We start from the raw sequence: 27,056 nt of genomic DNA, 5'->3' as shown, positions 1-27,056 counted from the left end.
GAAACTGCTCATGGAAAGAAGTGAATGGCAAAATAACCAGAGATGGAGAAAAGAGGCCCCATGACCCAGTGCACAGGGGCTGAATATCCTGCCTTGTCTTGTGGACATTGAGTTGGAAGGAAAAAGGATTTTCCTGCTGCTCATCATATCTCCCTGTCCTGGGAGAAGAGTGGGTTCATCTTCACTGATCCCAACTATGGTTACCTTTCTTTTCATACCAATTGCTCCAACAGTTTGTTACACATGTTGTATTGTAGCAGGTTGAGTTGTGAGGTTTTGTTTGGTTATTTCCTAATGGTGGAATTTGCATTACAAAAATACCCCCAGGACTGACCCAGTGCTTCTGGGCCGCTGCTGTGATTCAGAGCCACCACAGCACTGAGCCATGGGTGGTTAATCTGCAGGGTGCTCATCTCCCACCTCTGTAGTTTCACATCTAAGATGATCAGACATCTGTAGGCCCTACATGGCTCCACCATGATAGCACAAAGTGCCTTAACAAAACCTAAATTCTGTACATGGTCAGCCCAGACCCAGTGCTCTTCATCTGAGTAATCTCTCTTCATCTGAAGGCTCTTAATGTAGGCCCTACATGGCTCCACCATGATAGCACAAAGTGCCTTAACAAAACCTAAATTCTGTACATGGCAGCCCAGACCCAGTGCTAATCTCTCTTCATCTGAAGGCTCTTAGTCTTGGATACAACTTCATTCCCTGCTGCTTGCCTCTCTCTGTATTATTTTTGCTGTAGTTCTCTCCCCAGCTCTGGGAGCTGGAGACTCAGTACAACTGGCCAAAAGCCAGGAACATCTTTACTGAGCAGCTTTGCAAAATTTTGTTCTATTTCTTCCAGAAAATTGCATACCAAAATCTTCCAGCTCCTGTTAGATATACAGTGGATTCCATCAAAGGGTTACACAGACTCTGGGTTGCACAGGCTCGTGAGTCTGCCCTAGTTCACAGGGCCTGTCTGTCTGTCCCAGGGATTGTGTCCTTCAGACAAGTTTGATTGCAGTGCTTATCATTTCCAGACAGACATCACACAGGACAGGAAGGATGGCTCTGTGGACATGACCTTCCTCTAGGAGAACTATGACATACCCAAGGGGTGATCCAGGAAAAATCCAAGAAATTATCTGAGACCAGTGAGTGCCAGGAATCCACAGTGGCATTGATATAAAATAGTTGGGATAATGCCAATCACACCTCTTCATCATACACGTGCCTCTATACATGGAGTTAGACTGTCTGCCACTGCCAGAGCCATGGCCTCTGCTTTGGACTGTCAAAAATGTCCCCTAGAGCAGAGCAGCTGAGGGGTTTCAGATGCCCCTCAGCAGCTGCAGGTGCATGGCACAGCAGAGAAAAGTGCTTCAAGAATTGAGGGAGTATCTCTGTTTCAAGAGAGGCCCTACAGATGCAGGACAAGGAGAGGGTGCAGAGGTTTGGGAGATGGCTGGACATAAACAGCTGGAGTCCAGATAAGGACACCAGATTAGCCAACCCCTCACCAGATGCAGTATACTTCCACAGAGGGTCTAATGTATTCCCTCAGGTGAGCTAAACTGATGCTCCAGGTGCTGTACCACAGAAGACATGAGGGCTCACTGCCGCAGGGCCTTGCCAGCTCAGGCCTCTCTATGCTCTGCTCTGTTTTATGGCACAACATGTTCTAATCTCCTGCCTGCACTGCTTATCTCCAGTCAAGAGGTATGAGTCAAGGGTCTGCATCACCAAGTCACATCATGGGTTTCTTACCAGTGTCCTCCTCCAGTTCATCAGCAGCCTCCTCCTCTTCCCGTGGCACTGGATATTTGAGGTGCCATACCAGACCCATGTTCTCCTTCTTGTAATACTCTATCAGTTCCTCCAGGTTCTGAAAGTACCTCACAGGAACACCCTCTGATGCCTGAAACAAAACACAAGAGGCAGTCATGGCATGGGATTTCCTACCACACAAACATTGCCCCTTGCAGAAGGAAAAACAAAGCCATAGAGAGAGGAAAAAGCCACTGCTGCTGCCCAGAAGAGAACTTGCCCTGGTCTTGCTGCCCATCTGACCACAGGCTCCATGCAGAACAAACAAACACTTAAGCTCACACATTCCAGCTGGAGTCAGCAGAGACACCAACCTCAAAGACCCACTGAAGCCAAATGGAAGAGCTCTCTCAATGGGTTAAGGGTGATTAGCTTCACAGCAAAGGAAGATTTTTAAAACAAATAATTCTCCCAGATTAATCTTTGTATTCTCTCTTTTACTGAGCACAAAGCCCCCAGACTGTATTATATTTTGTGGTATCCAGGAAGGTTTTCCTGTGAAATTGGAAGATAAACATGGCTAAATCCAGATGTTAGCATCCCTTCCAGGATTCAAAGGCTCAGAACTGGGTTCAAATGAAACAAGGTGCCACCCACACAGGATTGCTGGGATGGAGGTTTAGAGAGCAGCAAGGACTGCAAACACACATGGCATGACACTCTGTGTGCCAGCTGAATTCTGTGACCTAACCTGTCTCAAGCATACCCTGGCCATTAATCTCAGCAAATGGTTACCCACAGAGGCCAAACACAGGGATAAGTTTTAGAGGTGTTCAGAGCCAAAGCTTCAGTGTAATTATATCCACACATTGGCACAGTGACTCTGCCAGCAGGAACAGCTGCTGTCCCTGCAGCTCTGCCTCCTTGCTTCAACCACAGACCCTACCAAAGACAGACACGGTCTCTCATGGCTCAGTACAGACCTGACGAAGGGAAAGGACCCTGCATCACCTTCCAAACTGTACTGAAGTACCATCCAATCCCAAGGCTACAGCAACACACAGCCAAAGCTCTGATCCCTCTCCTTGGGGCACCCTCTTCCTGGCAGGGTGCTCCTTCTGGACAAAAGGTTTTCCCACAGAAACCAAACCAAGAAGGCCTTGTCTATATCTGCCATAAAAGATCAAGAAGTGGGGGCAGAATGGTAGAGAGCAGTTGTTTTCCATCCCCACAAGGCTGTTGTTCTTGACTTAAAAGATCAACACTGGGAATTGCTCACAACTGGGCAATCCAAAGGAAGACCTGATCACCCCAATGGCAGGCTTGACTGGCACTGTTTTGCATGCATAGAACTCAATTTTGCATAGGAAACATGGTTAATTAGTAAGGAATTAAAGCTGTGACTCTAATTAGACATAATGTGTTACACAGACATTCTGCCTCTAAATACAGGCAGGGTATTTAAATTTATTTTGGGATTGCAATGATTGCCGGTAAAAAGTAACACATCCAGAGTTTCAATACATGTTTGAACAAGCTTATTTACTTGTCATTCATTTTTGCTCGGTTTCTTATTCTCTGTGAACTTTTTTGTTTGAAAATAGAATGTAGAAATGTATGTATGTATGTATGTAGAATGAACAAAATCCAAGAAATTAAACAGGCAAGATATGAGCAAAAACCACAACAGAACACAGGAAACTGTCTTCGGTGAGTCCTAGCACCAACCAGATTTATTTTTAACTTTTCCTAAATAATAAAATCCCAGGCCAGAAATTAGGACAGTGCTTGCAATAGTGAACTGCATTTGAAGTCATCAGTGCCCTCAGGCCTGCCATTAAAAATACCTTTCATTTTTAAGCTACACCTGAATGTCTTTAAAGGTTCAGCAAGGCACATTTTCACAACAGACATGGGTGATGTTTCTGAGAGCTCTGCCTGTAAAGCCTCCTTCTCTGTCTTCCACATAACTGCTGCTGCATTTAACAAGATTTATTATTCTCATACACTGGAAAATGTCATGTTCAGCATGAAGGCAATGCTTGGGCAAACAGTGGATTATATTTTCGTAATGCCCAAGATGTTAAAACAAATCATTGGTTAAAACGTCTCATGATCCTACCCAGTATAGACCAAATCTTGCTCTTCTAGAGCAGCACAGACTCTGCATGTTCAGAATGACTTCTCATTTACACCAATTAATGCAAATAGCATCTGGGTCCTCCCAGACTCTTCTGCTTCTTGGTGCCAAGTGTGAAGGTTGGGAATCAGGGAAAACCATCGAGAAAAACAGCTCTAATCCATTCTATGAAAGGATCCTGAAGTCAGAGTGCTGCACTGGAACAGACCTGGAATAGTTCAACCAGTTTTCCATGCTTCTCTGTTCATCTTTCAGGCAGTACCTTCTTCTCTGAAATCCCCATTTTTGTGATTATTCATTGTCCAGCACCCCCCCAGCAGCCCACAGGGCACTGTTAGCAGCTCTGGTGGTGGGTGGCAGCACACTCAGTCTCTGTGACCTGCCCACGGCAGTGTTACCCACACTCCACCCTCTGGATTACCCTGCCTGGGCTGCCTTCTGCCCACCTGCAGCCCCCATAGACGGGCTGAAGCTCATGAGGAACAAGGCTTGGGGTGGCTTGTTTTACCCTAAGCTACTCCAAAGGGCGCCTGGGAAAAGGCATCAGCCCCATCAGAGCACAGAGACCCTAAAACACAACAAGGACAAACAGGGTCAGAGTTTGCCATGTGCATCCCAGTAGGAGAAAAGCTTTGCTGTTGGTGCTCTCTCACCTCTGGAATCACTGCAGCCTACTCCTCTCCTCCTCTTTCCAAACTCCTCCTTCACTTTCCTTTGCTACTTCACCACCTGCCTGCTTCCCCTGATCTCCCCTGACTGTGCCTGAAGGCCCTTGTCCTGTTACTGCACAGCATCCCTGCCACCCTCAGTGCCCAAACACAGTCTTCTCAGCCTTGCTCTGCCCCTCAGCTCCTGCCCTCCCAGGGTGCCTGCAGGAAGACAGACAGCCATGAACAGCACTTTTAAGGCCAAACAGAGTCTTGATAGAAGTGGTAGGAAAGGCTGAATTAGCACTTTTTGCTGCCAAGGATAGTTCAGTCTCTGAAACCATCCTGCTCTCTGTAGTAAGCAGAAGAAGCAGCATTTTGCAACAGGCCTCCTTCCTCTAACTCACTGCCCAGTCCAAAACCTGTGTTTCAGCCTAAATTCCCCAGCATGGCCATCAGCCCTAGCTCTCATGCAGCCTGGCTGGGTGCACACATGAGCAGAGAGGCCCTGCTGTTACACACCCCTTCTACTCTGTTGACTTGGCCCACTGCACCCAGCCAGCTTTCTTGATGAAGCCCCCCTTCTCTACCCTTAAGGATAAGTGGAATTTGTGGCCATGTCAAGAAGCTGGGCTTTGCATGCATCTGAATCCAGATGCTCATTCCCGAAGAGAAGCAGCCTCCATTCCAGCAGTGCCAGCTCCTCTGACAGCCCACCCTCCCCAAGTCCAGTCAGGAGAAAAAGGACCAACTCCCAATGGCACACAGTAAAATAACAGACAGCATTTCATATTTTAAGACAGAATTCAGCAAAGAACTGAACACGTGGCCCAAGCAGCTGCACAGAGATAGGTGAGAGCTGAAATAAGAAAATGGGGAACTGGCAGGGTGAGGAGCTCCAATCAGCCATGGCCAAGTACAGAAGGAAGGGTGGGCAGCCTGAAACCTGCACAGCACACACTCATGGGTGTTCAAGGGTCCTTCCCCACACCACAAAAAGCAGTGGCACCACTTTGCTACACATCAGCTCAGCTGTCATGAAAGTCTGAAAGCAAAATCATTTGATTATGCTCATTCATTTACTTTTGTATTATAATTGTTGTTATTTGCAAGGACCTCAACAGAGGAAGTGTACGGGAAGGGCTGCACCCCTCCAACACACAGCCATGCCCAGCTACTCTCTCTGTCTTTTGCCTGCATTATGAAACAAGCTCCTCCCAGTTCAAACAGCCCCAAACATCCCCACTCCCCACAAGAGAGCAGGGCACCCTGCTTTGTGCTGCCTCCTTCAGCACAGAGACACAGCAAACACTGTACATTGTTTGAAATGGGAGAGAACAGTAAAAGCAAGATTTTGTTGCACTGGCTTCTCCCCCTGGGGAGAGGATGAGAGCAAAGCCTACATGACAGACAAGTCATGTTTGGCACACAAGTGCAAGGTACTCAGATACTACCTGTGCTGCATGAGCCCCTCCAAATCTAACAGCTCATTATTTTGCTCCCAGCCACAGAGTGAGAGGACCATGACCGAGGCTGTGGTGTGATTCCAGCCAGCACTGCCTGGGACTGCAGGGATTATGCCTGAGCAGCATCAGTTGCACATGCAAAGTCTGGCTCAGTAATGTTGCTGTGAGTGCACAGGGCTGGTCTCTGCCAGCAAGTGAGGAAAGCAGCCCAAATCTGGGACATCTACTAGGACATCTGCTTTCTTCCCACTTGAACTTGTGGCAAAGGTTTATAGGTGAGGAAGGAAAAGTGGTGGTGGATAATGAAGTATGGGTATTGAGCCAGGTTGTAGATGGTTGCAGAGCACATTACCAAAAACTGGATTGGTGGTAAACTATTAATAAACATCCTCCAGACAACTGCACGGGATGACAGGAGCAAGGCAAAATGCAGCCTAAACTTTACACAAGCTTGTTCTGGATTTTGAGACAGGAAGCAGAGGCAGAACAGGGCACTGTGAACAAACCAAAGCAGGATGGGGCAGCACAGAGCAAGCTGGAGCCACCCCAGCAGAGCCAACAATGAAATCCACTTCCCGCCCCCCTGCCTGCATTTATTAAGTAACTGTTTCCTCAGGGTTATCACAGGATAGATCTTGTTTTAATTGCACAGCGAATTGTTTCAAGTCATTATAAACGGGGATGGCAAGTGTCATCTCCATGGCAACACATCACATCCCCAGAAATGTGCTCACAGGGCTCATGGGACACCAGAGAGGTGTGAAGGGCAGGCTCTCCTTCTGTGGGGATTCTTTCATCATCCCCGCTAGTACCTCAGCTTTGTGCTGATAGCAGCCACAACATATGGACAGAAAACACCTAGTGAATGTATGCAATTTAGGGAACAGCCCACAAAACAGCAGAGCTGTACACAGGAATCTGGAGAACAGTGAATCAGAGACTGAGCAGCAATTTTATAGTGGGAAGTCACATCCAAAGCAGAAGTCTCTCCAAGATCTATTAATAAGTGTGTCACACAAGATGCAAGAAGACATTCTTCTGCTGTACTTCGTTCCATAAAGCTTTAGCTGGACTGCTGTGGCCAGCTTGGGGCACCAATTCTCATGGAACTTATAAGTACCATAAACTATGTTACTTATAAAGTACCATAGAAAGTCTCAAGGAAAATTTCCAAGAAAGACTGAAGAGTTGGAAAATGGGTTTCACACAGAAAGCTCAGAAGAAAGGGACTTGTATGGTCTAGCAAAGGGACAGCCTGGAGATGCCACAGCAGTAATCTTACAAGTTTTAAATTCTCTTCTAAAGAAGATGGCAACCAGAGGTGCTGCAAGGCCCTGAGGGACAGGAGTGCCATGCACCCAGGCACTCCTCAGCCAGACAGCAAGTGTCTGATCCTGCCTCAGCCCAAAACCAGGGCAACACTGGGCTCACACGCCTGCAAGGCCTCTTGCCACTCCAAGCTCTGTGACTACAGAAGCCCTCTGCAAATCTTCCAGCTTCCTGTATCCAGATCCAGAACCCTTGAAGAGCATGGGTAAGGCTGAACGTGACCATGCTTTTCACCAGCAGCCCTGCCATTTCAACCATGACTTTCACACCTTCCACTTCTGACTCCAGCCCTTTCGGCTGTGGCCCTTCTTTCCCACAGAATGTCTTTGTGTCTCCTGTCCCCCAGAGCCTGCCCCTGATTCTGCATGTCCTTCCAGTTTTCAATTTCCTCTGGTCCTCTGTATGCTCACAGTACAATGGCTGAGCACAACTAGCTACAACTTGCTCTTGTTTTCTTGCTGAACTGGCTTCTAGGCTGTTCATTTCATGAGGACAGGTACAATTAATGTCTTTAATCACTAACCTTTGGTTAATCTTGTGATCCCCTTTCCAAATTCAACCACCTAAACTTTTCAACAGGTTTTTGTATGGCTGTTGACCGGATAATCTGGTCTTCCTTTGTATCTGGTGTATTGAAGTAATGCCATCTGGCCAGGAGAACTCCTTGCCAAAGACACCGCAAACACGAGTTTAGTGAAGAGCAGCTGTGAACGTGACTTTAAGAGAAGTTGCAAGTAGATTATAAATAGATGAAGTAAGAAGATGTAAAGCCTATGCTAAACTAGGAGAGGAACTGGTTAACTTGGGGTTCATTACAACAATTGTATAAATAGATGGCACAGGAAGTCTGGGGCCCTCAGAAGGAAGAGGAAGTGTTTTCCTTTCCTGCGCCAAGGCACAAGGAGGAACTAGGAAACTGATCATCTGGTTTTATATTGCTTGAGCCAAATTTTTCTAACTGGAGCACCTTAAAACAGGTATTTAAACACATGCATTGGCACTTCAGTAACTGGCAATAAGTTTTCAAAGTTACAAAATTCTTGTAAATACCCACCAGCTTAAATGGAAGCAGTAAATCAGGTCAATTCTACTGCAGTAAGAAAGGCTGGCAGGAATTCCTCTTTTTATTTGAAAAAAATATTATGTTTTGAGTTTTGGAAAAAAAGTTGTATTCAAAACTGTCTGCTAGCTAGGAAGTCTAGGTGGCATTTTTAAATTGATGCTGGGCTCTCATGTAGACAAGCTTTTTGTATTTCACTAAAGAAGTGAACCTAAGAGCTAAGGAATTCCTGGTAAATTATTTTTAAAGTGTTTTTTAGCAACTTGACTGTGTTTCACTTTCATTCTGTCAGCAAACCTGCCTTATTTTTAGATTGAATCTTGTGCTAAGAAGTTTCAGGAGCATTTCACAAAAATGGGATCATAGACAGGAATCACAGCTGGGAGAAACAGCTACTTTCCAAAATATAAGCCACCCAGAAAAGTACTCTAATTTGAATGCAACACCTAGGGCTTGGAAGAAATGGAGCTACCTAGGAGCACAGAGGGAGACAAGCGTGTGCCTGAGGAAGAGAGGGCTCCTGTGACCTGGAGGGTCAATAGAGAAATGATCTTTTATAAGAGGTGAGAACTTGTGGGTTGGTAAGGGAGTTTTGCTGCTGGATAAAGCTCAGCAAGAGGGCCTCTGCCAGGGAACTATGCATGAGAGAAGAGGTAAGGGGAGGAATCTAGGGAACATGGGCAGAGGATGCTGGTGGGTGACCAGAGCAGCACTTCCTCACTTGGTAAAAGATCATACAAATTTTGTGGAGAACACCACAGTGTACGTGCAGTTATAAGTCATGCATCTTGAATAAGGTTGGAGGGAACGGAAGGCAAACAGTTGCTGTTTCCTCCAAGGTGAGAGATGATGGAGGCTTTTTGTCTCATTCCGCATTTGGTTTGTCCTGATATTCAAGTTTGTTAATACATGTCACTTCTGCTACAGTGACCTTTTAAGTTTTTGGGTGAAAATCATGGAATTTGTAGAGTTCTGGGAAAGAGGGATTCAGAATTTCTGAATTAAATTATTCATGAAAGGAAACAAGGAATTACAATTTAATAACAACTAAGTACATATTACTTCTAGCTTGTGATCCTGGCTGAAAATAAGACATAAAAAAATCTGAGTTAAAAAGGGAAAAAAAAGAAAATTACTGTGTTGTCAATCCTATAAAATTCCCTCTGTTCCTCCAGTGCAACTGAAGGATACCAGTACATACTACCACAAGCTCCATTTCTTTAAGCATGATACTGGCTTAAGATACTCAGTGTATTAATTACTCACACTGCATCAAAACTCCATTCTTATAAAAAATCAGAAAAAAATGGGAGTGCTGAAGGTTTCCAATTTTGGGAAAGGCCATCTCACTTTTTTGCTATGTGCAGTGTCATGGAAAGGACTTGAGAAGCACAGTTCATTCTTCATTTCAAATGCTTAACATGTTCTCTGTGTGGAATGTGAGCCCAGTGGCAGTTTATCCTAAAAAAGATCCTGACTCTCACATCTGCCACTGTTGATCTCTTCTGGCTGTGAAAGAGTTCTTATCTCTGTGATCCCATCCAGGCATCATTCTGGCAGCCTGAAGACTAGTCATGTTCACAGGTAGGCAATGGTCCCATGGCAGAACTGGGACATTTGCAAATTAGGAGAGTCTGATGGAGGAAAGGAATATTGAAAGGAGTTCTCAGTAGAATATAATTGGCTGCCAGATTTTTACCTCAAGTTCCTTGCTAAAATTCTTCATCCTAAAGAAAAACATATTAGAAGCTCTGGAAGGTGAAGAATCTGTGGAAGTCTTTTGAACTGGCATCCTCCACACATGATAAAGACATAAATCATAATACCAATGTACTCAGATCCTGCTTAAAGACCCCATTCTCCTCTGCTTCAGCACTCCATGGTTCATGTAAAAATATGTTAACTGCCAAATATCCAACTAATATAGTTAGATAGAAGCTAGGAAGAATACCAAACAATTCTAGAAAGCACCAAGACCAGTGCTGGAATAGTTCTTCACACTCTTCACACTAAATAAACCATTCAAACTCTGGCCATCAAAAAAGATTTCGCCAATACAGCACACAATGATTCAGCTTGTAGCACCAAGAGAACCCTGCTGAGCAAACAACCCTTTCAGCATTTCTCTGTGTTATAATAAATAAGATTTACATCAACAAAAAGCAAACAACAGTACAATTCCATGATGGAACATGAAGGACTGGTATTAAAATTAGCTGCAGGGTGCAAGTCAGATGAGTTGATGATGAATGAGCACGGACTGCAGATCCATGAGGATCTGATGCAATTTTTTTAGCACTTCTGTAGTGTGTAGGTGGAATTTAAGTAAAAGTTTTGGAGTATGCTACTTCTAAGAACTTCTGTGATTTTATCACATGCCTTGTGCTTTTTGGTTTTCCATTGAAGAGCTTCAACACTTGAAGTCAAATTAAAATTTCCATTTTAATTTCTTCATAAAGTATCTAGCTCTAGTGCTTACCAAGATAATCTTGAAAATATGGGTCCCCAAGAGCTATCAAGGTACCCAAGGCAGCAAATGTAGCACAGTCATTGTTTCTGAAAGCACTTAGAGGAGGTCATCGTTGTGATTCTGTCAGTGCTCCCCACTGACATTAGCTGGACTGGGAGAACTATTGCAGGTTACTTGTTTCTGGTGGAAGTTCCCAAGCTCCCTTCAGCTTTTCCCTCTGTAGAAGGCAATAAATACGTACCCAAGCAACCGTGTGTGGTGTTTGAAGTCTTAAGAGAAAGAACTTTTCCCTGAAACAGGTGAAAACATGCCCACAATGGCTGTGTATGCACACCTGGGCAGGATCTCTCAGCCCACATCAGTCTTATACTGAGCTCCTGGGGACCTTCTCCAACCTGTGCAGCAGACAGTGGAGGATCCATAATCAGCTCTCTGCTTTCCTGTTGTCCTCTTGGCTGAATGAATCCCAGTTTCAACTGTCACCAAGCACTAAATATGCATAAATTACATAAACTATCCAGTGGGAAAGGAAAAATGTAAGATTCAAAAGCTAATAGTTATTGAAGATATGCTGCTGAAGCAGAGCAATGCAGGCAGAAGGTACATGGGAAGCAGCTGCATGCACCACATTGTACTGCATAATTTTCTGGGGTTGCATAATTCAAACCCCTAAGCAATGCACAATAAGGGTAGAAGCCTTAGTTACAATTTCCTGTCTTCAGTCTGCAGAATTTCTCAGGCTTTAGCTACAGCAACTGATTACTATGTTTGAGACACTAAGGATGACCACTTGTCCTTTCTTTCAAGGGGCTGTCCTTTATTTCATTCAGTTACTGCAAACTCTTAATCAGTTGGAAGCCCTGAGCCATAGCTGCTGACTGAACGGATAGAGAACCCAGCCTGAAGGAGCACCATCATTTAGCAAAACTAACCACAAAAGTAAAACCAGAAAGAAAACATCCTTCAAACCCTCTCCTTTTATGTTCTCTCCTGAACTGCACTTCTGGAATAAAAGTAGTGGATGTTACACATTTTTTGTTACATTTTGGCCCCTAAAATTGGACTCAGGATTTCTGGGTTTGCATGCACAGGAATGTATAATGACAACAGGCTACCCAGGGCCTCTGTGAGCAACCAATGCCTGCCTGTGGCTCCTGCCACGTCTGAACACAAGGAACACTTAATACTAAGGCTGTTAAACAGCTCAGGTCACTACAGCCCCATCAAGTTTTAGAGAATAAAGCTTAATGCAGAGTTGCTTGGAAATTTTAACTCAGGCTTATGAGTCTGCTAACAGAGAGCAACCCCAGCCCACAGGAAGCTTCACCATCTTTTGTCCATGGGGTTTGCTGAACCCAGCTGTGCTCTATGTTGACTTTTAAAATATTGCAGAGGAACAGCTTTAGAACCCTGGGATGGAAGAGACCTCAATCAGTTAAGACTTTCAGAGGACAACCAAGACTGAAAACTCTGACAGAAGTACAAACTGAAGACATAAGAAGTCAGACAGCTGGGCAAAGGTCTGGGAACAACCAAAAGCTGCATTGTGACTTCATTCTTTCAGAGGGACTGAAACAACTGAGTCTGAGCTATCTTTGCTAAAGTCTGTTTCATTTCCCTAAACTATTCTGTTATTTGAAATCAAGCTTTGCATGTATTTATGCAGCAATCTGAAAACTCAAGGATGCTAAATTTAATTTAAAAGCTGTAATAACTTCAGCTACCAAAAGGTAAATTTGAAGAGTACTGGTGAAGCAGACCCTGTTTACCTAAAACAAATGCAACCAGGACAATACTTTCAGTTGATATTCAAAGGTGATTGTATCTTTATATTTTACACTTGTGCTGGATGCGTGCACAGAGAGGGATGCAGCCTGCAATGATCCATCCCATCAGCAAATCAAGGTAGATCTCTAAAGAAGAAAGGGCATCTCCTTGTCAGTATGGAGTGTGGAAACAATTTTGTAGCGACAGTGATACTCGTCATAAGACTCATTGTAAACAAATCTAACATCAGTTTTCCAAGACTCATTCCTATCTTAAACAATCAGGACAAAAAGCCTCATACAGCACCAACAATATAATAATAATAATAATTTCGCTTTCTTTGAGAAAACAACTCAAGACTTGCCTGTAAATGAGCACTTTCCTCTGTGGCCCACCATCCTTCAAAGCACAGATGCAATAAAACACACCATTTCATTACCACACAGCTGAGAGGGAAATAATCTGTTGTCTTCCTGAATACCTGAAATTGAGTTATGAAGCTTCATCTGAAGTCTTTGGAAATATAAAATATTTCTAACGGCTTCCCAACTAGAGCAGCTTATCCTTTGAGGACTGCACCCCATGGACAAGTGACCCACGCCACAACAGTTTTGGAAAGACTGTTTGTCCGTGGGAGGGACTCATGTTGCAACAATTTTGGCAGGACTGCTCCTTGTGAGATTGGAGCCACACTGGAGAAGTTCACAGAGAACTGTCTCCAGCGGGAGTCTGGTAAATAGGTAAGATTTGTGCTGACAAAATTAAAACAGTAATCAATATTGATACAGTAATTAATATTTGGAAATAATAAAACAGTTAAAGGTGTAATGCCAAAAAAGAAAGGGAGAGGAGGGGTTCCCCTCCTTCTCCTGCAGATGTTCAGAACAGGAAGAAGCAAGAGATAACTATTACTAAATTTAGTTGGAAGAGAGGAGAATTTGGTTGGACACCAGGAAAATGTTAATTATATGAGATTTATTGCTTTAATGTTAGAACATAATATTGGCTTATACTACACCAGCTTGGTGTGCATGTGTAATCCAAAAGGTGAATTAACACCAAGGAAGAGGAGAGGCTTTCCTCAAAGAAGACCCCTAAAGAGTGGTGCGACCCCCTAAAAGAATGGTGGAGCATGCGTGGTGAAGGTGATGATGAGGGCAGTGATACAAGTGTGACGAATCCAAAATGGGAGGAGATGGTGATGACGTATGGTATAAATGGGGGGATTTTGGCTTGACAAGCTGGTACGTGAGGTGACGGGGGTCAAGCCCTGCCCTCCATACCCGACGCAATTATTTTTGCTTATGCGCTATTATCAGAACCAAATTATTCTTTATTTTAACCAAATTATATTGTCAATATTTCGAGTGTATTCAATTTTATATATATTAAGCTACTTAATTAAAATTGCTGTTACATTTAATTTTGTTTGCGGGGTTTCTTTTGGTTTTTTTTGATTGGATAATTGAGCAAATATAACAGGAGGGACCTGAGGGCATAACAGAGGAAAAACTCCTCTCCCTGAGCAAACAGAAAAAGGTCTTGGGTGATACTGACCAAAACCCCCATGCCCTGTCTCCCTGTGCTGTCAGTGGGAAAAGGGAGGGTCTGAAGAGGAAAAAAAGGTGTTTTATAGGCTTATTTTCTCATTTTTTATTATTCTCCTCTGACTCTGTTAATAATAAAATTATCTTACACCTTCAAATTTGAACCTGCTTTGCCTTTAGAGTGTTTTCTCTCAGTCCTTATCTCAAGTCATGAGCCCTTCATTAATTTTTTTTCCCTTCTCCAAATGCCCAAATGTAGCAGGAGAGGGTGAGTGAACAGCTTTCATGGGTGCCTGGCATTTGGCCAGTGTCAAAAAACAAATATATAAAGGATAAGACCATCAAATGGATTGAATGATACGTGACTGTGATATGTGACAACATTAAAGCTAATATTCATAAAATTACTTCAAAACGAGAGTATTTTCTTGTTGATAATGTTGGTTGCATAAGTTTTCAGTTGTTTTTTCTCATCTGCCATAAGAGTTCCAAAATTTCAGGAAAATTTTCCTTTTGCTAGCCTAGGAGACATTGAGGTGGGTGTGTCCCAGGGGCTCCTCTCAGGGTTATACATGTTTGTAACTCGATTGTTTGCACACCCAAGCTCTTGTAAACAGAGTAGGGGGAAGATCCAGCAGGGTAGGAAAGAGCTGCTGGGTGTTTGATTTTGGGTGTTCAAAGCCTTTCCAAAGGATAACAGGTGAAACAATTACTCTTCTAAAACAGTAATTGTTAAACTGCTTACTGTATAACAGCCCTAATCTTTATCTCCTGAGTCTGGAAGGATTTTGCAGCTCCTGGAAGCTTCTTTGTACTTTCAGCAAGGACTGGCTATTTGCAATTTTCATTTGTTTGAGTGTGATGAAGGTTTTACAACATAAGACAATTATTAGAGGGCAAACAGCAAAAGAAATTGATGACATTCATTTGCATTTCACTCATTAGAGAGAGATTTTGTCTGATAGCACATCCAGATAAAAGGAAAAGGGATTTCACTTCATGGTATGCATTAGCTTCCAAATACCTGGCTGCATTTTCTGAATGTTGAAAAACAAAATAATATCACTTTAACTTGATTTAAACCACATTCTCTGATTTTTTTTTTTAATTTTTTTTTTTTTTTTATATTTCGGGAAACTGGAAACATTCTGGAAGCATTCAAACTAGACAAAAGCTGGATATGGTTTGTTTGTATGAAGAATTCTGTATACTGAGAGATTCAGTAGCAGGAATGTGCATGTTTCAGGAAATACCTCGCTCTCTTATTAAATGCTGCTTCTTTCAGCTTTCCAAAACCTGTGAAGTGCATTAAGTTCACTCCTACCTCAGATGCAAGAATGGAAAAAACATATTTCTTGTATCAACTTTGGATAGTTTGCAGAAACATGAAATACATGGATTTTGCTAAGCCCAGATTGTAAAATATTTTCAGTCCTACATGTAAACTGCTTTGCAAACTGATTAAAATCAACACTAAATTATGCTGAAAAATATTCAAAATTTAACATCTAAATTTTTTGGTAATAAAATGAAGCTCAATATAATTAAATTATTATTTTGGACATACAATAAATGTGCTGCCCTAAACATGCTTCAATAAATTACTTATAAGTATTGTCTCGTTGTTCACTTGTCCCTTCTTTCTATCCAAGAAAAGTGATTACCCTGATTAATCTCTCAGACCTGCAGTTCCAACAGTCCCATGAGCACAGTGAGTTTTCCAGGGTAACAGATAACTCAGGTGAAATCTGCTCCATTCTCATCACTGTCTTTTCTTAAGACAGCCTCTGTGCAATCTGCAAGTGGCATTTTGGGCAGAGCTGTGCCTGCCCTGTCTTCACTGCAGCCCATGAGGTTGGACAGGTACAAACACCTCACAGAGCTGTGACACAAGCTCTAAGGGCTGGATGGCTGAGCCTCACCTGAAGCATTTTGCTTTGCTTTATCACCCAATGAAACCAGCTCCAGAGCAATTTCCCAGTGGAAAGGTTGTGATCAGATACAGATAGATAGCAAAGTCCACAGCAAATCACAAAGTCCTGTTTCAGAAAACCTTCTGGTGGCCACATGAGCCAGAGCAGCACAGCACACTGAGATTACAGTGCAGCAACAAAGAGAACGACAAAAACGTTGCATCTCTCTGCAAAGGGCTGACAATGGACTTGGTACTGCAAACGGCACAGGCAGACAGTGTCTCTGACGTTGGTGACAGCAGCAGCGACACCAGGAACGCAGGAACTGAACTGAGCTCTTATCAGATGCTGCTAGCAGGACAGCAGCGAGCGCTCCAGAGCGGGTTTGCACACCGGATGGGGCTCTGCCCCAGCTCCACCCTGCAGGACTCACAAACAGGAGGCAGAACTAACCCTGCTCAGGGGCAGGCACACTCCTGCTGACAACAGGCACCCATCTCACTGTGCCTCTTGCTCATCCCAGGAGAGAGAATGTCACTTGTTCTGGCATAGTCAACCCATATGCAGTGTATAAATCAAAAGATGTGTTTCTAGAAGTGCACTGGGGAGGGAGGGTTTCAGAAGAAAACCCTATACAGTGTTTAGGGCTTCTCCCACCCCTGGGAGCCGCAGAGCACTCTGGTGATCTGCTCTCAGTGTCAGTTGGCACCGTGAGTCACAGCTGCTGGCCTGCTTTCGAACTGCTCACATAGCACTATTTGTTTCCTGTTGCACAAAGCCCCATGTCAGACTAGAAAAAATTACCAGAAAAAGAAAAAAAATAGCCATATGATCACTCACTGTAAAACAGTGCTGCCAGGGCACCTATAATTTTCACTGAAGTTACGAAAACACACAAGTAAAAAGGGTCAGGCCCTCCCTTTACAACAGGTAACAAGTATAAACTTGTAAGTAATTTTTTAAAATAGCAAATTTCAGCACAAATGCAAAAAGTGCTCATGCATACAGGAATGATGATCTGGCACTATGACTGCAAAATGAATATTTCTCATGTTTCTCCATGGAGCAGGGAGCAGGAAGATGCATACACACTGCTGCCTTCTGTCAAAGAGCTGGGCAGCTAGGACAGCCCAGGGAGAGGAAGAGAAAGGAAAGACTACAGGCTGAGGCTGTAACTTAAAAAATATTAAGGTTTCCTTACTGTAATACAGTCTCTTGTACAGCATGAAAAGAGGGCTGCTTTTCCTGATCCCTTCTCACAACAAGGTAATCCACAAAACTCTGGAGTTGGTGAAACAGTTTTGCTCAAGGCAAAGGAAAAGTTACTTAAAATGAAGGGCCTTGGAGCATGTGCTATGCTTGGTTCAACATCCCAGCTGCTTTCAGGAGCCTGGCTGCCACAGCACAGCCCCGGCCATTTTCTGCCACTGCTTTGGGTTTTTTGCCACACTTCAGCTTGAAACCCAGCACCCACTGGGTCCCCCCACTCCTTCTGACTGTGCCACCACTTGGGGCTTAGTGCTACACTTCGAATCACTGCCCCTGGAGGCCTGCTGGCCTCTGCTGTTCCAGCTGCGTTCCTGCCGTGTGTACTTCCCCTTCTTCCACCTGTCCTTGAACAGTTAACTTAACCATGAAAAAAAAAAAAGACACTATCAGTCCATTAGGGTGGGACCAGGCTTGAGGAAAATGAAATGTACTCTCCAAGACTTAACAAAAAGAGTGATGCAACTTGCAGCTTTAAGGGTGAAAAAACTCCACAGAGTGGCAGAAGCAGAGCTGTCATATCACATGCGCTGTGTATGTAGCTGTGATATGACAGATCTTCTAAACTTTCTGTCATCAAGAAAAACTCCTGACAGACAACAGTCCAGATCTGGGCAGGAAGACAGCCCTTTTTTTTTAGAAAGAAGCACACTGCTGGTTAAAAAAAAAAATATTTTATAGGATTGATAATCAGGGCTCATATTTGTAATCATTACAGGCTAATCTCAAGACTGAATATTGAATCTTTCCTATATAATTTTTATAAACCCAGAAATGAGAAGCATCTACTGATTGCTGTATTAATTTAACACCTGATCTAATTCCATAGGATTAGTAGACCCTTTCCTTTATTAATGGGATGTTTTAAAATGCCCACATTCCATCCTAGTCAACCGCATTTATATTCTTGTGAAAAAGTAGCCTTTTCAAAAATCTGATCTTTTAAGACACATGAAGTAGTTTTTGTTTTATCCAAAAATCAATAGACAAGCAACCAAAAAAGCCTGGCTTAGCTGGAAGACTGTACCAAGAACAGCAGCCAAGAACACAGGACTGTTTTTCCTCTGAGCCTTAATTATAACTCTCACTGCATCTTTCTCTTGCCAGAAGAAGCCAGCCCCCTTCATTTGCCTCCACCTCAGAACTGGAATAAGGCAGCACAAAGCAGGAGGTGTCATGTCTTCAAAACATGAGTTAACAACACACTCTATTTAGCCTACCCCTGCTATTCAACCTACAGCTCCTGGCAACCCAGCTTACAAAGGTACTCCACCAGAGTCACTCTTCATTCCTTGATGTAGGAACAAGAGAAACCCCTTGCAACCACAACATGGGACCCAAGAGAATCTCACAAATTTCTTGTTCATAAACCTTGATCCAGCAGGAGAGCTGCCCATTGCTACAGCACAGAGAAACAAAGATTTCTTATGGCTGCACTGTTTGAGCACTGTACATGTACAGCTCTGCAGATAAGAGCTGTACATGAAAACAGGCTCTTTGTCACAGCAGAAACAATCATGGATCCAGTACAGATTGGGAAGCGCGACTCACATCTTCCCGGGTTGTGATGCACAGAACTCCCTGCACAGACCTTCACTGGCAGTTGTTGTGAGCAGCCTGTGCCCCAGAGCTCTCCAGAGAGTAGTTGCACACACTCTCTGCTCAGGTTGCTCAGGCTTCAAACTCTCCTGTCACTCATGGCATCTGTGTGCTGCTAGAGCAGGCTCCAGGCCAAGCTGCATGTCCAGCATTTCTCACATGATCTGCCAGCAGGGCAGCTGAGGGACGAGGAGGGGACACAGCTTGCCCAGGGCACAGAGGGACAAAGTGTGGGGCTGTGTGGCTGCCTTTGCAGATACCTTCTGGCCTGCCTTTCTTCCTGTCCCACAAAGGAAAACCCAACATAGGGTCATTTCTGTGCTTATTTTCTGAAAGACAAAGCAGCTGTCAAGCTCATACCACAAAGTTATTCAGAGTTAGGGTTCCACAAGTTTCCCTTCATCATACTGCTGCCAGTGCAAAGAGCAAGGACACCATTAGCAGTGCCAGGGTCCCATGCTGGTCATGGTACAGAGCTGGTGTGGGACATAGATAGTTGTGGCCGTTGCCTGGGCCTCAGGTGTCCCCCAACACTCTCCCTGCCTGTGGGGCTCCATCTGTGAGCTTTCTGCCACAGAGAGACCCTGATCTCTGCAGCTGCTCCAGGTACTGTCAAAGATAAATACCATCTCACCTTCTGGGCCCTCACCTACCACATCACATTAGCACAATGCAGCAAAACACACTCTTTAGCACAGAATGGCTGGGATATATCACAAAATGGGGAATTATCAAGTATCACTACAAAGAGCCTACAGCACAGTGTGTGGAGCCAGGTGAGAATGGCAGGTTATTGGTTCCAGCTGGGTGTTGGTCCCAGGCTTGCACCCAGCTGAGCCTGCACAAGTTCCTCTGCACAGTGTCACCCAATGCTCCATGAAGAGGGATGAACTCTGGTGACATGCCATAGTAGCACTATAGACCCAGGTCATGTCCAGTATAGACTCCCGCTGCCAGTTCCTCCTCAGAAACAGAAGTGCAAGTGAGGCAGAGGAATCTCAATGGCTCTGGGGAATCCAGCTGTCAAGGCCAACAGGGCCACAGTGGCTGGCCTGGGCACACTGTCCTCTGGAGCACAGCACCAAGAGCCTGGAGTTAGCCTTGGAGCCTATACAGCTGTGTCTGTGCAGAGCTGCATCTCAGTGGGGCTCCTGAGAGCAGCCCAAGATACCCAAAAGTAGATCTTGAAGGAGCCAAGCTGGATGTGTGCACCCAGGACACACAATCCACCATTCTTACCAAAAGCCCTCAGCTGAGAGCAAGCTGCCAGCACACAGCTGTTCTCACTAACTCATGACTAGTTTCAGATATGCTGCCTCTTAGTGGAGATTTCAAAGAAACACTGATAACCCCAAAGCACATGAGGAAATACACAACTAACATGGTGCATGAGAAATGTGTAAGCTGCTCATGAAGTTGGTAGAAATCTGGTTTGTAGTATGGGAAGCTAGTTGTCAGCTGGAATGGGAAGGAATTGTTGCAGAACCACTCTGAATAGCGAGGCAGACTGGGTAGCCTGGGCATTTCCATTCCCTTTAGCAGGGAATGCCCCTGCAGCACTGACTGTGCCAAGAGCATGGGGCAGCTACAGCCCCCACTGTTGCCCAGTAAACCCATACCCAATTCTTAGGGCTGTAGGAGACCATGCCTCCCTCCCCAACCCAAGTTTCATGATTTATGTTTTTAAAAAGGGGCTGAGAGGTGGCACAGGAAGGGGAAGTGGCACCGGAAGGGGAAGTGGCTCATTTAGGCTCCTAAATCAAAATAGGAATAAACAGAACATTGGAAATTCCTGCCCTCAGTCTTGGTACTTTCTGGATCCTGAGACCAGAATGCAATTTACATTCTCTAGGTGTAGGCAACTGTGCTGCAATTTTGGATTGAAAAGATACATGATATATTGACAAGACGTTGGCTTCAGAGGAAAATTTATTCCACATGCTGAGCTTCTCAGTTATATAAAACATGGCTGTGCCACTAGGAATTGAAGGCATGTGTGTTAAAGAGTGTGCCGATGGCCACAGCTATGGACTGGACTGAAAACTGAAATCTCCACGGTAGTGGACTGGAGACCAGCACTGTGCTGGCCTGACATTAGTTTAATTCCTGATATCTTTTTTTTTTTGTTGGTGTTAGAATGACTTTGAAAACCAGCAGTTCTCAAATACATTTTTGTGGGACCAAATACAGAGATGGCTTACCTGGACAATTAGTTTATTTTCTTTATCGGGCAGAATTCGGTAGGTATAAACACAATTCCGGTACCTAGAACAGACCACAGGTAATATGGTTAGACCATGTCCAGAAGGGAATCTCACTATGGCATCCCTCCCTGTGAGAAAAGACATTGGAAAATCCTGAGACATATAGATTGCTTCATGCACAAGGGTTTTAAACCATTTCTCTTTCTTACTTTCTTTTCCTGGAGCCTGCGGACTAACACAAACCTGAAGTGTTCCTGGTCACTGAAACAGGAACATCTGCTTGCAGATGTCACTGCAGAAAGTGATATCAGCATTAGCTCAGAGGGAGTTATTCCACTCTTCTTCTGGCCGGAAAGAGAGAAAACACCAAGTGGCTCTAGCTGTCAGTAGAGCAGGCATCTCAGGAAGAAATGAAAAAGCAGAAATCCAAAAGCCAATGGGCCAAAATCAGCAATAAATGAGTAAACTGAAGGGCTAGTGCATTGACTTGTATTGGAAAAAGCAAATAATATATTTCAGCTAAATCACAGTGCAACAGCTGATTGCCAGGCGCATTTTTATCCACAAATCCTAGTCAACAGTTTAAATGAAAAGCCATCTCACCATCCTGGTGTGCATGCACACTGTACATGTGCATCTGTAGGGCACCCACAACAAATACTTTGTCCCAGCTAAATTCAATTAGATTATTATTTAAGGGGGGATGGGGGAATCTTGTGTTCAGTGGAGGGTGACCTCAATGCACAGGAGCCCAAGGGAAGCCTGAACAGTGCTGTAAACTTGACCTCCCTCAGCAGCTGCTGAGCTTTGTGTAGTTCACCCAAGAAGTACTGACTAGAAAACATATTTTTACCTTTCTCACAACAAAAGATTGATCAAATCTTTTAAGTTATCTGCAAAGCACTTAGAAGATACAATATCGCTTTGAGTCACCAAAAGATGCAGGTTCAACCCCTTCCTTCTCAAAAGAAAGAAGAGAATCCACACTCAGATCTTCCTTGGTTGTAACAGAAACACTGCACTACCTCTGGAATGGTCACAAAATGTGGGCTGAGGTCATCCCCCCAGCTGGGGAGATCAGGCAAATCAATAAACATCCTAATCTCTCTTAGAGCTGTGATGCGAGTCTATTCATCATACGCCTTTCAGAATCATTCCACACAGGAGAGAGGAGACTGCCAGGATTTCAGGCAGCCTTATACAAGGAGTCACAAAGAGACATGGGAAATTAAAATAAATTCCTTGTAGATCATAGCTGAGGTTTTCCAGGATGTCTGGAGGACTGGGACATGTATCTACATGAATCTGTGTCTTTTGATAGCATTAATGCAAAGGACGCAGAAAAATTCAAGCTGTTTCTAGAGCTCATTTCACAGGCACCTATTTATTCACACATCTGGTACAGAGCTGGTAGTCACAGACGTGATCCTCAACTGTAGGACAGCTACAGCACTGCTAATTCCACCAATACCAGGGCAATCAGTGCCAAGTGAGGATATGAGCCAAGGAAGGGTACAGGGCCTGTTTTTATGTGTCAATGCAGCTCTCTTACACCATTTACTCCTGCAGATATTCAAATAGAGCTAAGCAGAATTATTCAAGCAGCAGAGACAATTTGTGGGTGTGGAGATTATGAAACTGATAAATTAAGCAGCCCAATGGTTCTTGCTCACAAGAGGACTCTCATGTGGCCTTCACAGAAACTGCCCCATCACACAGACCATTCAAGGCTGCTCTCATAATGCTTGTAAAGAGGTTTACATTGAAGACCAGTAAGATCAGTATAAGAACAATGAAAGAAGGGTGGTTGGGTGAGACAAGAGAAGGAAGAAACACTCCTAGGATCAAAGGAGGAATCCTCCTTGCCAGTCCCCTAATTTAGTGCATGTGGATGGAGAAGACCGGGATTCTTACTCCATTTTTACCCTTAGGCTTCCTCTCCTCGGCATCCTGACTGTCAAGTTATGTGGTCCCAGCAGCCACCACATTCTAGGTCCTCCCTAAAAGCTGGGTTGAGTTCAGAATTGTTCAGCCATTGTTCAGGCTGTCCATGTGGAAAGTAAATAAAACATCAGCCTCAGCTTAAACAAGTCCCAAGTATTTGTCATCTTCCTGTCCTCTCAATCAACCAGAGGAGATAACAGTGTGACAAGGCAGGCATTTTCTCCTTCCTCTCCTGCTGTATGTTTTTAATGCACAGGTGATGATGTGCATGTTGGGAGTGTCTGGAGCACCGAACAGGGCTGCCTTTCCCTCCTGCTTTGTGTCCAGATGTGCATGTTGGGAGTGTCTGGAGCACCAAACAGGGCTGCTGTGCTAGGCCTGGTGCCATGTGCCAAATGCACCATGAGAGAGGCACAGTCCCAGCTGGTGATCTCTTCTGCTCCCTCACAGATTCAGTCCCCCAGTGCCATGTGCCAAGTGCACCGTGAGAGAGGCAGGGCATTGGAAAGGAATCTCACAGGCAGAGTCCTCTTAGAGGGTCCCAAAGCTGCAGCTGGTTCTTGAGTGTCACCTCTAGACATGTTGTTAGTCCTGCAGCCATTCATGGATGAACTGCCAACAGAAGAACCCCTGGAGGAATGGTACCAGTTTAGGTGCAGGGAACACTAAGCAGGCTCTTTTGAATATCAGGATTCAGGCATTACCCTCCTAGTGAGTAAAAGACTCCATTTCTTGTCAATAAACTGACAGATCAAATTATTTAGGCACAGAGAAAGGAGAAGGAAAAGGGCTTTGTTTCTTGCCTTTTATGGGGCAGTGTGACCAAAGCAGGGGACATCTGTGCAGGGGGAGGAGCATTCCGCGGCCTTTCACTCTCTAAATGCTGCTGCTTTAAGATTCAGAAATGCTTTCTTGCTTTAAGAGGCAAGGCACTCTTTAAAGGCTCTCTAAATACACCTCCCTACTTGTCTATATTTATACAAACCCTGTTTTTCTAAAGCAGCTCTTCAATGAAATCATTATTTCATTCTATTATATTATAATAATAAATGCTTTTGCTGAATCTTGATTGATCTGCCCAGTAAATATTAGAGCTGTATAGAATATGACATTCTTTTTCAGAGCAAATTTAATGTTTTTTCGTTTTCCTTATGTATACACAGTTGACACCTGCTCTTTTTCAACATAATGCTCTTTTGTGGAAACAATTTGCAGTCAGCCTTTCAATTCCCCACTCTCTCATTCTTTGTCTCCAGCCTCTCTATTTTTTAAACAGAAGTAACTGAAGAGTTCAGACTTCAAACAGCTCCCAGTTAATAGCACACTGAAACTGATACATCTCTGAGGAAGTTTTCAGCTTCAGCAAAGGTGCCCATTTTGTGGAGATGACATTCAGAGGGACAGACTTATTTGCCACCTCTCCACAAACCAACTGCAAGCCAGCGTAAGCTGAAAGCTTATGTCAGATCGTCTGACAGCAGTCTGTGTGATGTTTCCCAGACTGTAATTAATGCCAGCTCTTCGCACCTCTGATCCAGCTGCTCTTGGCTGGCAAGGCTGGGTGCTCCCCAATTCTTTAATCAAGGCATTCATATTAGCTACCTCAGAATGGATTTAAGAATATAACCTTTGGCTCCCGGTTCAGAAAATCATGGTCATTATATTGTTTCTGTTTCCTGATCCCATGTCTCTCAAGTCACAAAAGGCTTTCAAAGCCGGCTGCATAAACATTTACAATGGAAAAACTTATGCAAATGCGTGTTAGTAGGCCTTTTTGCAGCACCTTCCCTTTCTATAATCCTCAGCATCGCTTGGTGAAAATATTTTGTATACATACTGGTTACAAGTTGAATCAATGGGGTAATACTAAATCACTCAATAGAAGCAACAGTCTGTTCTAGTAAATTGTTCCCTGACTGACCACTCGGGCCCTTAGCCCCTGTTACAGGTTTTTCTCTCCTCCTTCCTGCTAGTACTGGATATTCATCTGCAGCTGCCTTTCTTTCTCTGCTCCCTCCAGAAAGACAAAACTCTTCCCTGTGTTGTTTCAAGCATCTTAACAGGCTTTCTGTGTCTTGTGAAGACGCCCACTCCCCAGCCACCACTCCCTGGCAGTCCAACACCTACACCCACGGGGCAGTTACCCAGCCCCATGGCACTCACAGCCGATGGTGCTGTCACCAGAATCTGACCTCAGAGACAAGCAGTTAGCCCAGAGTTATAAACAGCAGCACCACCTTCACCACTACAAGAAATATACTTTCAGACAGAAAATGAGAAACCTGCTTGTAATGTAATGTGGGGTAAAGATTAAATTCATTTCATCGATCTGCTGCAAAATGGCAGCAAAGAGGATCTGATAGGGTCCCACAAGGGCTCTCTTGATCTCTCCTAAGCAAGGACCAACTCTCCGATCTTTCTGTAAGACAAAGTTAAATGTCTCAGATTTTATGACCACGATTTCAGTCTCCTCTCACCCCTGCTCTCCTGCCTCCAGGAAAAAAACCTGCCTCTCACAAACCCAGGGCAGGAGGCCTTGCTCTCTGGTTCCTGACCTAACCCAGAATGAGGGGATCAGGGCTGCCAGCACTTCTCTTCCTCTTCCCCACATGAAACGTTTACCCCATGAGCCACATTAATGATGCAGGTGGAATCACTGCTGTGTGGGTACACCATGCACAGCTCCAGGAACTATTTCAAGCCTTTTGCTGAATGCAGCACAGTACAAGCAGGGAGCTCAGCAAGAAAAGTGCCTGGGAGGTCTCAGGCTTGGGACTGGGGTCACTAAAGATAAATATTTGACCCAAGTTGTTAAGACACCCCAGAAGTTCAAGAGGTTATTTTCTGTCAGAGCACATCAGCAGTGCCTTTGACCATTCCCTCCTTTTGAATCAGGGGCAAGAGCAGCATGAGCAGTACAGCAGTACATAAACTATGGATTTATTCAGCCTGGCTCCTAACCCTTCCCCACCCCATGGCCCAGTCTGGTGAAACCAGCGGCGCTCTGAGGAGGGCTGCACGTTCCCAATGAGTACAGCACCTGTTTGCCTCTGTGCTGGGGCGGAGGCAGGAGTGACCCCTGCCCAGCAGGGACAGCGTGTGGGCTGAGGGCGCGGTGAACGCTGTACTTACAGCACGCAGAGTGCATATGCTGAGGCAATTGACTCACTGGCCCGCACAAGGAAGCTGCCGTCCTTGCCTACTTTGGAGAGCAGGTCTTCAGCTCTAGAGCGAGTGATGTTGCCGTGGTACCAGCACTGATCCATCGCTGGAGCTGGAGGAAACCTGAATGCCAGCACAGGAGCTGCCAGAGCTGCCTGTGTGTCTGTGTGCAACGATCAGCCAGCTTCGGCTCACCAGCTTCCTGTTTCAATAGCACAGAGAGGGAAAGGAAACTCAGCCACGGACAACTTCCTCAACTCAAACAGCTCAGAGAGCGAGTGTGACATATCCCTGCAGCCCCCACTCTCCCTCTTCATGCTGCCGCTGAAGTGACTAGCAAGCCCACGTTCCCTGCCTTTCCCTCCTGCTCTGTGTCCCAAAGTCCCAGCTGGTGATCTCTTCTGCTCCCTCACAGATTCAGTCCCCCAGGCTCTGGTGGCCTGCCGTCCAATTTACGACCTCCTGCCAGATCCTTTGAGTTTTCATCTTTTTCTCTCTGTCCTACCCACTACAGGTCTCTATCGGGAATAAATAAATCTCTGATCAGAAACACACTGTGCATTAGGATACATAGCACTGACTGCCCCATTCCTGCCTTGATAGTCCTATCTAACTAGGTGTGAGGAGGAAACTTCAAAGAATTGAAAAAATAAAATAACTACTGCATGTCTCCATGCATAGAAGCAGATGAAAGGCTGATTTGTGCTAGGGATTTTTGAAAAAAATCCCTGTCAAAGCTCCCTGTCAGCTACTGTGAGATGGATTCAAAGATCTTTCCTACTAT

The 27,056-nt window shown here is 44.6% G+C and overlaps 1 protein-coding gene across 1 annotated transcript in view; it reads right to left on the bottom strand.

The window, feature by feature from the left end:
- INPP5D (inositol polyphosphate-5-phosphatase D) overlaps positions 1–26,624 on the bottom strand; it is a 52,262-nt gene extending 25,638 nt beyond the window's left edge. Inside the window, exons 1-3 of the mRNA XM_039706480.1 lie at positions 26,243–26,624; positions 21,164–21,227; positions 1,759–1,909 (exon numbers count right to left, since the gene is read on the bottom strand). Coding sequence (XP_039562414.1) covers positions 1,759–1,909; positions 21,164–21,227; positions 26,243–26,376 — 349 coding nt within the window. The 5' untranslated portion in view covers positions 26,377–26,624. The remainder of the gene's footprint in view (positions 1–1,758; positions 1,910–21,163; positions 21,228–26,242) is intronic.
- Positions 26,625–27,056: the final 432 nt, after the last annotated feature.

Source organism: Passer montanus, unplaced genomic scaffold (genome assembly GCF_014805655.1).
Source record: "Passer montanus isolate IOZ18808 unplaced genomic scaffold, ASM1480565v1 scaffold193, whole genome shotgun sequence".
NCBI lineage: Eukaryota > Metazoa > Chordata > Aves > Passeriformes > Passeridae > Passer > Passer montanus.
This window is presented reverse-complemented; position numbering and strand designations above follow the sequence as displayed.